At 42.4% G+C, this 15,158-nt stretch overlaps 2 protein-coding genes across 2 annotated transcripts in view; both read right to left on the reverse strand.

Moving 5' to 3' along the window:
* LOC134572067 (uncharacterized) overlaps positions 1–15,158 on the reverse strand; it is a 333,780-nt gene that overhangs the window by 268,605 nt on the left and 50,017 nt on the right. The window contains exons 13-14 of the mRNA XM_063430868.1: positions 4,409–4,601; positions 1,976–2,186 (exon numbers count right to left, since the gene is read on the reverse strand). Of these exons, the coding sequence (XP_063286938.1) occupies positions 1,976–2,186; positions 4,409–4,601 (404 nt within the window). The remainder of the gene's footprint in view (positions 1–1,975; positions 2,187–4,408; positions 4,602–15,158) is intronic.
* LOC134572068 (transmembrane protease serine 9-like) overlaps positions 1–15,158 on the reverse strand; it is a 51,809-nt gene that overhangs the window by 34,171 nt on the left and 2,480 nt on the right. Inside the window, exons 2-3 of the mRNA XM_063430869.1 lie at positions 8,562–8,757; positions 6,412–6,683 (exon numbers count right to left, since the gene is read on the reverse strand). Coding sequence (XP_063286939.1) covers positions 6,412–6,683; positions 8,562–8,757 — 468 coding nt within the window. The remainder of the gene's footprint in view (positions 1–6,411; positions 6,684–8,561; positions 8,758–15,158) is intronic.

The raw sequence follows: 15,158 nt of genomic DNA on the forward strand, positions 1-15,158 counted from the left end.
TCAATTCTTCTCAACTCTCCTAGATTCCGATCCCTCAAACCAAATTGCACGACTATTACCAATCTTATGGTAACTCGCAATTTATACAACATCAGGGGTACCTTACACCTAAACATGAGAGAATACTTCTAATAATATTTCTCTAGAGTACATAACTCCTACTCCTGAATTTAAGCTGTTTTTTGGGGGGGAGGGGAGAGGGGGGGGTTATGCAAAGTTCCTCTTTAAACTAGTTGTTAGATTGTAATATTGGGTTGATACAATAGTCAGATCATATGACTGTGGTGCTGCCACTGAGGGATCAATATGAATATAAAGGCACAACCCTCCATGTTCACCTGATATTCTATTTTGTGTACCTCAAATCCTTCAACTATAAGATTTTGGTGAAATATGTGAAGGCTTAATTAGTCTCTATTGAATTACCTGGCCTTTGAGGTATTCAGTGGGGTGGCTGTCACATAAGTCTATGAGTAGAGGGTTGCTTCCCATTTAAAGAAACGATCTAGTAGTGAACTGCTTGATTGGCATAAACAAGTTCATGATCTCTACCAGAGAAACTAGTTTACCCCATTGATCTCCTTTTGAACTCAGATGGATGATACTCAGAAAATAATTTAATTACATTTCCCACTCTGGTAAATTATTTGTTGACCGCTTGAGTGTCACCTTATAAATGGGGAGAGGCCACAGCAAGTGGGATTCAAAGATGCATGGCACAAAGATTTGGGATAAAAACTGACCCAGGAACAATGGTTCCAAATTTCCAAAGCTCACAAGGGCAACACATCATGTGCTTCTCACTTAGGAATTATTAGGAAAATACTGTACAGGTAGTACTTGGTTCCAGCTCGGCTAGCACATATACTCCCTAATATGATTAAACGTGTTGGAGATGTCTAGCTGAAGTAGGAACCATGATCCATATATGATGGATGTTGCCCAGGGTAAAGCCATACTGGGGATGGGTAATACAGGTGATGTTTCAAGCAAAAGAGGTTCATCTGGAGCCATGCATAGAACTGTTTCCTTTATTCCTGTTACCACAACATTTACCCAAACTTACTATTAAGTTAATTGTTCATATCCTGATTTCAGCAATGCTGTTATTAGCTTGGAACTGGTCAGCCAGTCATGTTCCATATTCCCAAGCACTAATTGATTAAATCACTCTGAACTGTCAATGTGAAATAGTGATGGTAGACCAGATAGGTCAAGGGGGGGTGACATGTGTAACAGGAAAACTGTGGGATTCATTTTTTTTCCCAGGACCAAAGCTGGGTTGTCTGCCCATGGCCTAGCCTAGGTGAGGTCACAATACACCTAGCCAGTCTGTCTTCTTCTTCCCTTATCCTGTCTCTATATCTTTCCTTCTCTTCCCCTTTCTTTTATCTCTTTAAGAGACATTAAATATATATATCATGTTACACTTTATTGTTATTATTGTAATTGTTTTTTATCATAATTGATTCGCTTCGGTTACTGTTTTAATTTACCAACTGATTTATGTAAACGATGTATTGCATTTTACTTACTGACTGCATGTACTATTTTGTATGATTTTACAAATTTTGTTTAATGCATTGTAAAATAATAAAACGGAAACAAGTAAAAAAAACAAATCAATTCTGTTTGTCTGCTAACTATATGATTAACTTATCTTTTACCAGAAAGTACAGAGTGACAATAAATGACTTCTCCTCATCCAGCAAATCAACTTCTGGAGATCAGTCCACATTGACTTAAATAACTCTCGGTAACTTGCTCAGTGCGTTTCCCAAAAGCAATGGTAATCATGGGGAATTTAAACTAATTTAGTTTGTGATGCCTGAGTGAATGAATGTTAGTCTAACAGTATCTAAATAATGAAAATATATTCTAAATTCTACACACCTATTGAGTAAAATTAAAACGTTATCAGAAAGGTGGCAGATCCTGTTATAGAATCCTCTCTATTACTGATGGTAATACTCACAGTCTGAAGCAATGAGCTGCACCCAGTACCCACTGTTCATTGATCAGGGACCCTCCACAGATAAAGCCACCTTTATACAGTAGTAGGACCTGCCAGGGCCACTCTCCTTCCACAGCATCGGTACCCCCCACTATGCGACCAGAGACCACCGGAGAGCCACACTTTCCAAGTAGTGGCTTAGTTGTGGTTGAGGGAGAGGTCCGAGGAATAACTGGGTGGAGAATGAGAAAGGAAAGTAAGGAGATGGACTTCAGACATGCAGGAAATATGGGCGTATAGGATAAAGCTACATCATTAAGACCCTGGATAGTGGCACTATTTTTAAAAGTAACTAAATGTAAAAAATTACTTTTCAAAATATTTATTTTTTTATAGAAATAAATCTACGGTGAACATAGAGACATGATTGTTATACAATATTAACACCATAAATCACCACTATTAATTTACTAAAAATGATGGTGTAATATAGGGTTACTGGAATGGTTATATTTATGTCACAATAAAGATTAGGTTTATATCAATGCATAACATACAGGGATATCATTTCTAATTAGTGGGGTAATCTGACTGCTATTTTGGGGTCAAGAAGGAATTTTTTCCTAGTTTGTTGCAAAATTGGAAGCACTTCAGGCTGGGTGTTTTGCCTTCTTTTGGATCAACAGCAACAACATATGTGAGGAAGGCTGAACTTGATGGATGCAAGTCTCTGTTCAGCTATGTAACTATGTAACTGTGTAACTGTGTAACTATGTAACTATATAACTATGTAACTATATAACTATGTAACTATGTAACTGTGTAACTGTGTAACTGTGTAACTGTGTAACTGTGTAACTGTATAACTGTGTAACTGTGTAACTGTGTAACTGTGTAACTGTGTAACTGTATAACTGTATAACTGTATAACTGTATAACTGTATAACTGTATAACTGTGTAACTGTGTAACTGTGTAACTGTGTAACTGTGTAACTGTGTAACTATGTAACTATGTAACTATGTAACTATCAGCTATGTAACTATGTAACTATCAGCTATGTAACTATGTAACTATCAGCTATGTAACTATCAGCTATGTAACTATGTAACTATCAGCTATGTAACTATGTAACTATCAGCTATGTTACTATGTAACTATCAGCTATGTAACTATCAGCTATGTAACTATGTAACTATCAGCTATGTAACTATCAGCTATGTAACTATGTAACTATCAGCTATGTAACTATGTAACTATCAGCTATGTAACTATGTAACTATCAGCTATGTAACTATGTAGCTATCAGCTATGTAACTATGTAACTATCAGCTATGTAACTATGTAGCTATCAGCTATGTAACTATGTAACTATCAGCTATGTAACTATGTAACTATGTAACGATACTATAAAATCTGCTTATATCGAGATATATAAAGTATAAAATACATTCCCTGATCTATTTATGAAATAGTAAAAAAAATGTAATCGCGTAGCAGTCTGCATGGACACAGCATTCTAAAAATATTCCAATGACCTAGAATAACTCAATCATTTTCATGGCAGATTGGTGGATTCTGATAAACAGACTTCTCTTCACAACCATGTGTTTTGTATTGGTGATAATGTCTACAGAGCTGCCTGGGTTATGTCACCTTCACAGCAGTGGGAACTCTGACATAGGACCACCTGGAAGCCTCGCATTGAAGGAAGTCATTGCTCACAATGTTGGGAAATATAAAATCAGTGAGGAAAGGGGCATGGCTAGAGTGGGATCATCCCAATGAAGTAATAACCATCAATGGTGACACAGAGTGATGCAGAAACATTATTGCTACACACTAAGCACTATGACACTGTAAATAGGAATAAACTCAGTAATGTTAGCAGTAAATAAAAGGTGTGACTCCGGTTACACCCCACCAGCAAAAATTGGCAAAAATTGATAATGTCCAGCTATTGCTTGAAAAAGACACATCATCAAAACCTTGGTACTTTGTTTAGGGTTGCCAATAAAGGGATATAAATTTCTATTATTAGGAAGCACAGGACATTTTCAGTTTTGTTACACACAAAGTACTAATTCTGCATAATTATTTTGTCTCCTTTTTTTCACCTTGCTTCACACTGACTCTATTTTGAATATAAGCATGTACGATACTTTGAGGTCACGTCCAACATACTGGCAGAGGTCTATCTCCACTGGCAGAGTTGTAGCACTCGCAAATTAGAAGGCTGCCATATTGGTTTGAGATAAGCAATGAATATTGGGTACGGTATCAGAAGATGGAAAGATTGATACATATGACAATGCCAGAGTTTGTGAAAGCAAAATTAATTAAAATATTTGTTTTTTAAATGTAAAGCTTTGCTTGTGTCTTCCTCTTTGAAGGAGAAAAGTATTGGCTACTGTTGCATTGATTTAATATAAGCTGCCTGTGGACGGACTCTTACCTGTACTTAGAGTCACTGATCCGTTGATAAATGGAATTTCTGGTACATAGTTCTTGATCCATAACTCAAAGGCCGGTACTAGGGTGTACACCCCGGGGCGGTTAGCAAAAGCACATCCTTTACCCCAGCTGACAATCCCAGCCTGGATCCAGATACCATCCACGTTACACACCAAGGGTCCCCCAGAATCTCCCTGGAAGATAAATTTGTTAAGTCAACAAATTGCCATTAAATGTCTACAATATAATTGTATTAAATTTTTGTAAAAATATTTTTATAGGACAAAAAATTTTTTTGTAATAATGATGAGGGCTCTCATTATTGAGTTATTTGTTTATGAGTTGAGAGAACAGTGGGCGCTGTATTTTTCCATTTAAGGTCAGTCGAGAAAGAATACCCAAAACCAACAGAAAATAAGAAGGTCAAAACTGAAAAACACAATAGTGAAATGACAGGAGAGGGGAATGATGGGTAGGACCTTGAGGTTAAAGAATAAAGGAAAGTAAGTATAGAGGAGGGATAAATGAGAGGGCATGCGGTAGCAGGAGGTACGGGCAGTTGTGGAGATAACTATGGAATCACATTGATGAATTTGCAAGTTTAGCGACCAACCTGACATGAATCCTTTCCTCCTTCTTTATAACCAGAACATATCATCTCCTTCTGAATGATGTTGACATTACTGCTAACTGAGGAATTAATGTGGTACATCTGGTCACATTGCGTGTAGTCTATCAGTGGGGTCATCACTTCTTGGAGGGTATTGTTAGATGGGAGAGTTCCTAAAGAATCGTAGGACATGTGATAGAATGTTAAGGAATCCATGACAGAATTTTGACCTTCACAACAAATAGACATTGAGAAATAGATGATCATGTTCAAGAAACTGGAGTTTGACCATTCTGTGTCTCTATATACAAGGCACAATTGTCTGAATATCAATTAAGGCCTTAATCACTCAAGAAGAACACAAATTAAACAGAATGAGTTATAAAACATATTTATTTTAAATTAACTTTATAACACAAGCATTTAAGTGAGCAACCATTATATGTAAATTGTGCCGGAAAGGAATTGTCAATCTATTAAAAGACTATTAGTAAGGAAACAGTTTGATCACCCCACGAAGAGGATAAGTAGGCTTTAATAGGAATAACCAGAAACAGAAATACAATGTTTCATTCACACAATGTGGCTTTTGTGAAATTTAATCACTCATGCTAAATGTACACTTTATGAAGATAAATGCAATAAGGTTAAATCCACCCTCTTGGAGACGCACTTGAGGAGAACATGTGACCAGAGCCATAATGGGTCACATGACCAAGACAATGTGAGACGATGTGTACAATGCATCAAAGACAATTCACAAAATGTCACCAAGGTTACAGAACCCTCGTAAAACCAGAACAAACCAACAAGTTAATGCTCAGTGTAATTTAATACAATTAGAGAATGGATACATGCAGCCAATCGAACATTAAAGGCTGAATTCATACATTAAGTAAATTACATGTATTTAACGAAATTTGCTAGAACAAACCCTAACACTGCAAGAATACTGTATCAGTAATAATGAACAATAATGTATAATTAACAGGATAAATGTACATATATGTACATCAGTAACAGAGTAAATATTAATGAAATAAATTAATCTATATCCGTAGACCAACCAATGCTAAATCCATTGGATAAACATGCAAAATGTAAATACCGTATTAATTAAATAGTATAAGATGTATATATATATATATGATCAAAAACACAGGGAAATTCTTACAGGAACCAACCCATCCAGGCTGCTAAAATAAAATCCATCTTCTCATCTCACTAAGTGTTCTGCCCTTAACAAAATAAAGGATAAACATCGTAGTGCTATTTAGAATCTTCGTTCTGTTCACATTAAGAATTGTAAGAATTTGTGTTTAATTGATTTTTTTTATATTGTGCAATTCAAATCCTCATTATCATCGCGTTACTATGTACGAAAAAAGATTTACCACCAGAGGATCTTGTTCCCCAGCCGGTTACCCAGCATTCCAAGCCAGATGGGAAGGAGACAGACGCAGCCGGTAGGCAGACCGGTAGGATGTAGTCAGTAAAGTTAACAGAGTTTTTCAGCTTCACCAAAGCAATGTCCCCCATTTTTGTGGTCGTGTTATAGTTTGGGTGTTTTATGATCCTCTCTACTTGAAACGAAATTCCATGAGGGTTTGACCCCCCTAGCTGGTACATTCCCAAATACATGTTATAATTCTCCGGGTTGCTGGGACTGAAACACCAAAACAAAATAAGTTATCATGAGAACAGAGATTCAGTAACGCCACAACCCCCACAACATGACTGCCAGGTTTAACTGCAAGAAATGCCACTGATCTCCAAGACGTAGTATGTGTTATTCATAAACACCTGCAATCTCTGTTTTAAGTAAAAAAAAAAGTTTTATATGTTAAACATTTGTGTGATTCAGATATTAGTATTATAATTTTCCTATATATTTTGTGGGTTTTCAGACGGACAAAAAGACAGCCATGTTTATTTACTGGCCAATGTGTGACATTTTAAGTGATTTGTAGCAATTATGAGTTACTTTATCCCTGATATGTTCTACAAAATGGCCTTGGCCGCTTGCTAGGTCTACTTGCAATGGTCTTGGCCGCTTGCTAGGTCTACTGGAAGAAAACTGTTATTAAAAATATCTGTTTCTTTATATTTTAAATACAATGAAAGCAATGCCCCCCACCATTCATTGAGATACAATCGGGGATATATTTTAAAGTGCTACCAACACTTTTACTTGGAATTTTTGTCAAATGTTTGGAGAATCTTTATCTGTCCCAGGTCCCTTAACCTGCAAAACTAGTTATTGCAGTTTTTTATATAATGCAATAATTACTTTGAACGGTTAGCTCCACCACTAGTGCTGTCTACCAGACAGTCACTGCAGGGACTTCCGGGCTGTTAGGAGACTTTTGGTCACATAAGTGACGCTGCATGTCCTGTGGTAGAAAAACTACCACAACAAGAGGACATAGTCTTAAATTACAGGTGAACGGTTTAAAAACAATATCAGGAAGTATTGCTTTACTGAGGGGGTAGTGGATGCATGGAATAGCCTTCCAGCTGAAGTGGTAGAGGTTAACACAGTAAAGGAGTTTTAGCATGCGTGGGATAGGCATAAGGCTATCCTAACTATAAGATAAGGCCAGGGTCTAGGGAAAGTATTTAGAAAACTGGGCAGACTAGATGGGCCGAATGGTTCTCATCTGCCGTCACATTCTATGTTTCTATGTGTCACCAAAAATCACATAGGAAAGGTTTTAGGTCTCCCCCGCCAGGCCAGGAGCTAAGGGACATCAATGGACTGAAGTAAGTGACAGAAGTTAAGAAGTTTTTAACCCCTCCTGCACCACAAGGGGATGGGGGGGACGGAATGCGAGGGAGGGGGGAGCTGTAGTGATCTATCATTTCTTTTCAGTGTTAATTGCCCTTTTTTTTGCAAGGTATTTATGAATATTTCCACATCTTTTACAACAGAAAAGTTGCAGGTTTTTTTCACAACTATTAATTTGGTGTCTTCTGAAATGTAAATTTCTTTGAAAACTGGCAGAATTTACTTTGAAGAAATCTATAACATTTTCGATCACGTTAGTAAAACCAATAAAATGATGATGGAATATAACCACCACTTTTCAGAACCCTTTGGTAAAGTGTTTGTTTCTCTGACACCTAGGAGAATCTTCTAATGGGAATTCCACTCGTCTCCTGACACAAGGTGTTTGAAATTACAATCTGGTTTGTCTTCATTCCAAATATTAAGTGCAGACATTAGAGAAATTTGCATTTACTTCACCTTTCACATCACCTTGGGGAGATAAGTTCCATAAGGCCTCAGGATCTTTTTCAAAGATTTGCATATATGAGTTATTTTACATTGTACACCCTGTCAATACTTCTCAGAAGGAAGCTGTGCATTCAGAATCAAATTTCATTATTTTTACATAATATCTAATACTCACGTACAACTCGTCTATATTATAAGGGGGGACATGTCGAGTAATGGCTATATTTATTGGCTGGATTCAAATTAAAGTTAATAGTTCAAAACATGAAATAATAATATATTTATTACTGAGGGGGTTATACTCACTAATCGAAGCAATGAGCAGCACTCAGCACCCACTGGTTATTGATCAGAGACCCTCCACATGTAAAGGCCCCATTATACTTTATGAGCACCTGCCACGGCCACTCTCCATATTCAGCATTCACTCCCCCAACAATACGGCTGGAGATCACTGGGGAACCGCATACAGGGTCCGAGGGGAGACTGAGCGAGGGTGAAACTAGAGGAAAGATTAATAAAACATAAGAGAAAAGACATTATTCCTTCAGTACTTTCTATTTTCTTTTATATTGAATGCCAAATGAATTGAACAAGAAGTTAAGACATGATTATTATTGAAAACAAAGTTATAGGAAGCGAGGGTTATGGGGTGAGACCGAGTTTTTGGGGTGTGATGACAAATGCCCCCGAGTCATGTTTCAGTTACGTTTCTTGGCTGTTGCCACATACAGACATTTCATATGCACACAGCTGGGAACTGATAGAGAGAACTAGGAGAATGGAATAAAATAAACAGAAATAAAAAGAAACAACACAGAAAGAGGGAGATTGGAGATGCTGACAGGTAAGGCAGAGAGAGCTGATCACATATACTACACTGCGCGCACACACTGACACCATGCAAACACAACCCTGCACTCAAACACACTGACAGTCCTCACCGTTAGGACCCTGCATTCCCACTCTGGAACTTCACATCAATGCAATCACACATGACAAGCTGTACAAAAACACACCAGCACTCACTCACCCTCTGCACTAATACACACTTTCATTTACACACACTAATACTCCAGAACCATAAATTCCTGAATTCACACACACTGTGTGGCAGTACACTCATGCATTCACACACACAAATGTACTAACTGTCTATCTAGAAATATGAATGAAAGTGTCAATGTATCTGAGTGCAAAGCTGTTTTAGTGCGCAATGTCACAGTGTGAGATCAGTAATGTCTATGTGAATTGTCATTGTTTGTGAGTACATGGTTGCATTTGCATGGTGTCAGTGTGTGTGCATCATTGTATCTGTGAACAGAGTGCGAATGAATACTACACCCATAGCAAAAGAGCCGGTAAAGTGTTATCAACCATGTTGCGAGGTAAACAATCCACTTCCAGAATCCCGTATCTGACCTCAGACACAGGTCGTAAAATCTCGAGGCCTCAAGACATATCTAATGCATTTGCCACTTTTTATGGCAAACTTTAACATTTCAAAGATGACCCTTCAACACACCGACCTCAACTTCAGGAAATGGATGAATTCCTTCATCAAGTGTCTTTACCTAAGCTGTCACCAACACAATACATTATCCTGAATGAACCTATTTCAGAGACTGAGTTAGAGAGGGTCATCAACGCCTTGCCAGCCCACACAGCTCCGTGACCAGGTGGTTTCACCAACCACTACTCCAAGAGGCTCTCTTCGACCCTCATACCCCACCTCAAGAAGTTTTACTCTTCATCATTAGCTGATGCAAACTTCCCTCTAATGTCTTAGCAGCAAATATAGTCACACTACCGAAACCAGGCAAGACCCCAAGAAAGTGCCCATGTGTTAGCCCAATTTTCTTACTAAACGTAGATGCAAAGATTTTAGATTTATAGGAACACTATAGGATCAGGAACACAAACATGCATTTTTGATCCTATAGTGTTAAAACCACTATCTAGTCCCCCTGGCCCCCTTTGCCCCCCTAAATATAGTAAAATCTGACTTGTATTCAAATCGGAAGCTGCTGCCTCTGCCTGTGAACTTCCTTTGACCTCTGATATCATCAGAAGTGGTGGTCTGAGTCAATCACAATGCTTCCCCATAGGATTGGCTGAGACTGTCAAGGAGGCAGATCAGGGGCAGAGCCAGCACAAGTCAAACACAGTTCAGTGTCTGCATGCAGAGGGTGGAGATACTGATATGTTGTGATGCACACTAGGAAAGACTGAGATAGGAAGCAGCTCTAGCAGCCATCTAAGGAGTGACCATTGGAGTTATCACTAGGCTGTAATATAAACACTGCATTTTCTAAGAAAAGAACATGTTTACAGCAAAAATCCTGAAGGGAATGATTCTACTCACCAGAACAAATTCAATAAGCTGGAGTTGTTCTGGTGACTATAGTGTCCCTTTAAGTGTAAATCACAGCCTGTGCTCTGACTCAATACTGAGTGTTGGAAACACGAGAGAGATGATATGTATACCCAGAACTGTATATATTAAATCAGCAGAAGAGACACTAAGGAAAATTAGGAATGCTGTCTTCTCTAGCGTGGCAGTGTCAGGTTGCCAGTAATGTAGCAGAGCCCAAGCTCTGTATAAACTCTCAGACCAGGTGAGATCCCCAGAAGGAATACAGACCAGGTGAGGTTTCCGTAAGGAATACAGTCCAGCTGAGGTCCCCTGAAGTAATGCAGACCAGGTGAGCCCCCCAGTTAGAATACAGACCAGGTGACATTCACAGAAGGAATATAGACCTGTACTTCAGCAGAGCATGCAGAGCATCGTATTCACCACGGGACCACCAAGGAATCTATAATAGCAGCACCGGACAATAACAGCAGGGCTAAACTGGAAGAGAGTGTAAGCGTTTCTCAGAAACTCAAGCTGTTATTTTCCATTGACTTTCCTCCCAGTAATGAATAGGTGATCCATTCGGTATGTTTCAAAGAATCTCAAAATGCTGGATTTTCAGTGATAAAGTTAAGAGAAAAAAACTCAATATCTAACACATGCAAAACTCTGTGTAATGGTTCTGGGTTGATTATTTAGCCCCTTCATTACTGTGAATTTTTAGTTTTGCAATGCATTCACATTCAGCACTGGAGAAATATATTATTTTTGTCACATGTTTTTTTCAAATGGCCAGTGAGTTTTCCCATTTATTTATTGGACATGTTCGGATGTATCACAGATTTGTGTTGCACTGTAATCTTTTGCATTTTGATCCATCTAATCACAACGCAATGGATGACCAACCAGAGGCCACATATCTGACCTGATCTACAACAATATTTCTCAATGTACACTTCAATGAGAGGAACATTTTCCAGGCACACTTGTTGTGTGTTTTAACCTTCATCAAATAAAGTTGAGTTAGTTTAAACGATCATTCATGTAACTTACCTATTTTATTGTAATAAAAATAAATCTACCATCATCAATGTCATGTAGTAATCCCAAACTCAAACTGAGGGAGATAGGGGCAGAGATCCTGTTTCCTAATCCACCATCAGCAATAGTAAACATCTCAGCCATGAGGGCAGCTGACACCTCTAAAACCACTGCCTCTACCACCACCACTTTTAGTGGTATTCGGACTACCTGCAATGATGCCATGCTCTCTACACAAGGCCTGGCACTACATGCGTGCAGAGACCAGGTGGAGACTGGTGCATGGCCCATTGGGTGATATTCACTAACCTACACATGGGTTTTCCATAATCATGCCTGCGTATCTTGCTCCCCTGCAACACCTGGGGTGTTACTCCAGTCGCCACGATGCTGTGTGCCCTCTTGCTAGTCTATCCATGTCCATCATATGGTTAACCACCTTACTGTATGGGACTGGAAACCTCACAACATGTATACAGCTTAATCTAATCCACTTTTGCTGAATAAAAATTGTATCATTTTGCCATGACTTATATTATTATTTTTATATATGTAAGGCGAGGGGGGTTCAGGGAGCGGTTAGGCAGGGGGTCAGCTGAGGTGGGGGGTTGGGTTCTCCCCTGGAGGGTGGGCAGTTGGGGGTGCGTAGCCTTAGGGGGGATCCCTGGTTCAGGGAGTAGCAGTGGCAGTTCTTCGCCGTTTAGAACCTTGGGGTCCAGGGGGAGGGAGGGTAAGTCCCGGCGGCACCGCGACACGTCAGGCAGCTCAGCGGAGGGCAGGGAGAAAGTCCCCAGGTGTGGTCGGTGGGGGCGGTCCCCGAGTGGGGACAGGAGGAGTCGTAGTCCCAGGGGCTCCCACGCACGACGCGTACGGGGCGCTCAGCGGGAGGCTTTGGTGATGGGCAGGCGCTCCCAGGACTTCTTCTCCTCTTTCCAGGTCTCGGAGTCGTTCCCTCTCTTCACAGGCGACGCACCGGATTGGCGAGGCTATGACGGAAGTCGCTCTTCCTGGACATCGGGCGCTCGACAACGCAGCCCCTACCGCTCTGGTCTCGGGTGGCTTGGCCGGTGAGTCCTGCGGGTCATTACACTCCAGCGCTTTAGTTAACACACTTCAAGCACTACTCCACTCATTGGGAGCGGGGGGTGACATGGAGGGCGGCATTGGTCAGGTATGGGCTCCGGGGGCTGGGGTCACGGGTTCTCGTGTTGGGATTTCCGCGGGGCCTAGCGCGGGCGGGGACGCTGGGGTGACGCCGGAGGCGGCGGAGACTGGGAGTGAGTGGGCAGAATTGTCTGGGGGTATTCCTGACGTGACTAGGCAGCACGCATATGTCTCCTTCGCGTGCCCGCTGGGGGTTCACCTGAAACAGGACGTGAAGGAGAAGATCTGGAAAGGTGAGTTCTGCGAGATCTTCTCCCTTCTCCCCTTGGAGGACTTTATTGACCTCAAGGAGGACGATAAAAAGGATGAGAAGAAGGAGGAGGAAGAAAAACGGAAGCAGTATCGTAAGATTCAGAAATCCTTTGGTAACTGGTTGAGGGTGTTTTGCGAACTAGCCAGCATGCTCGGCGAAAAATCGCCGGGGTTATGCTCGTCCATGTTTTGCTACTTGGACGGCATTTGGGAAGCATACCGTACCTATGGGGGGTTGGCTTGGTGGAGGTATGACGAGCAGTTCAGACAACGGCTGGTGGCTAATCCAGGTATGAGGTGGGATGAAATGGACCTGCCTCTCTGGATGAAGCTGATGATGGCACAGAAGGCGCAGCCCTTTCAACACTCGGCCGGCGCAAGGGGGCAGTCCGCCTCATCGGCTGCCTTCCAAAAGGGCTTATGCTGGCTCTATTATGAAGGCCAGTGCAAATGGGGAACCACCTGTCGATTTAAGCACGAGTGCTCCGGCTGCGGGGGTGCTCATGGGCTCAATCGCTGCTTCAAAAAGGGTAAGTCTGGAAATGTCAGAGCGGCTGCCGCGGCTGGAGGGGGCGCTTCCACTGCCCGGGGCCTAACCCCAGTGAGGCTAGACGTGATGGAGCCGTGGCTAAGCCGCTACGGTAATAGGGCTGATGCCTCAGTACTCGGGCAGGTTTTGGGCACGGGTTTTATATTCCGTTCCGGGAGCGGGGGAGGGGGGTCGGGGAGGTTGCCCAACCTGAAATCGGTTGCGGACTTCCCGGGCGTGGTGCAGGAAAAGCTTGGCAAGGAGGTAAGGCTGGGGCGGATGGCGGGCCCGTTCACGGCACCTCCATTGGAGGGCCTCCGGGTTTCCCCCCTCGGGGTGGTTCCGAAGAAGGAGCCGGGGAAGTTCAGGCTCATTCACCATCTCTCCTACCCGAAAGGGGAGTCGGTGAATGATGGTATTAGTAAGGATTTGTGCTCGGTCTCGTATGCATCATTCGACCGGGCGGTCGAGCTGGTTAAGCGGGCCGGGCGTGGGGCATGGGGCGCTTATGGCCAAGATGCATATTGAGGCCGCGTTTCGGCTGCTGCCGGTCCACCCGGACTGTCACCACCTTCTGGGATGTTTTTTCGAGGGGGCATATTTCATGGACTTATGCCACCCTATGGGTTGTTCCATTTCGTGCTCCTATTTTGAGAAATTTAGTACTTTTCTCGAATGGGTGGTGCGGGTGGAGGCGGGGAGCCGTTCAGTAGTGCACTATTTGGACGATTTCTTGTGTGTGGGGCCGCCTGACTCCTCGGCGTGCCTGCACCTGCTTCGGACAATTGAATGGGTAGCGGGCCACTTCGGGGTTCCGCTGGCGGTGGATAAGACGGAGGGCCCGGCGACGGGCCTTAGTTTCCTGGGGTTGGAGATAGATTCGGTTCTGGGCAAATGCCGGCTGCCACGGGAAAAGCTGGAAAGGCTAAAAGGAGCGGTGGCTGCTGTGGCTATGGTGCGCAATGTTACCCTGCGGCAACTGCAGTCATTGATCGGGATGCTAAATTTTGCATGCCGTGTCATACCTATGGGGAGAGTCTTCAGCCGCAGCCTATCGGCTGCTACGGCAGGGGTTCGATCCCCACGCCACTTCATTCGGGTGTCGGCAGCCATGAGGGCCGACTTGGGCATATGGGATGCCTTCTTGCGGGATTTCAAGGAGATGGTGTTCTTCCGGCAGGAGGGCAGGTCGGCAGCAGAGCTGGAGCTATTCACGGATGCGTCGGGTAGTGTGGGCTTCGGGGCATACTTTGGCGGGAGATGGTGTGCGGAAAGGTTGCCGGAGACATGGGGGTCGAGCCCACTCATGCGCAACCTGACTTTCCTGGAATTGTTCCCGTTGGTCATCGCGATGGCGCTGTGGGGCGAGGGGTTGCGCGACCGAAAGGTGGTCTTATTCTCGGACAACATGGCAGTGGTGCACGCAGTGAATCATCAGTCTGCTGCCTCTAAGCCAGTGGTTAGGTTGCTACGGCATTTTGTGTTAATGTGTATGTCACAGAATGTTGTTTTTCGCGCGCGCCATGTCCCTGGGTACTTGAACGAAGTGGCTGACGCTCTG

This window comes from Pelobates fuscus, chromosome 8 (assembly GCF_036172605.1).
Source record: "Pelobates fuscus isolate aPelFus1 chromosome 8, aPelFus1.pri, whole genome shotgun sequence".
NCBI lineage: Eukaryota > Metazoa > Chordata > Amphibia > Anura > Pelobatidae > Pelobates > Pelobates fuscus.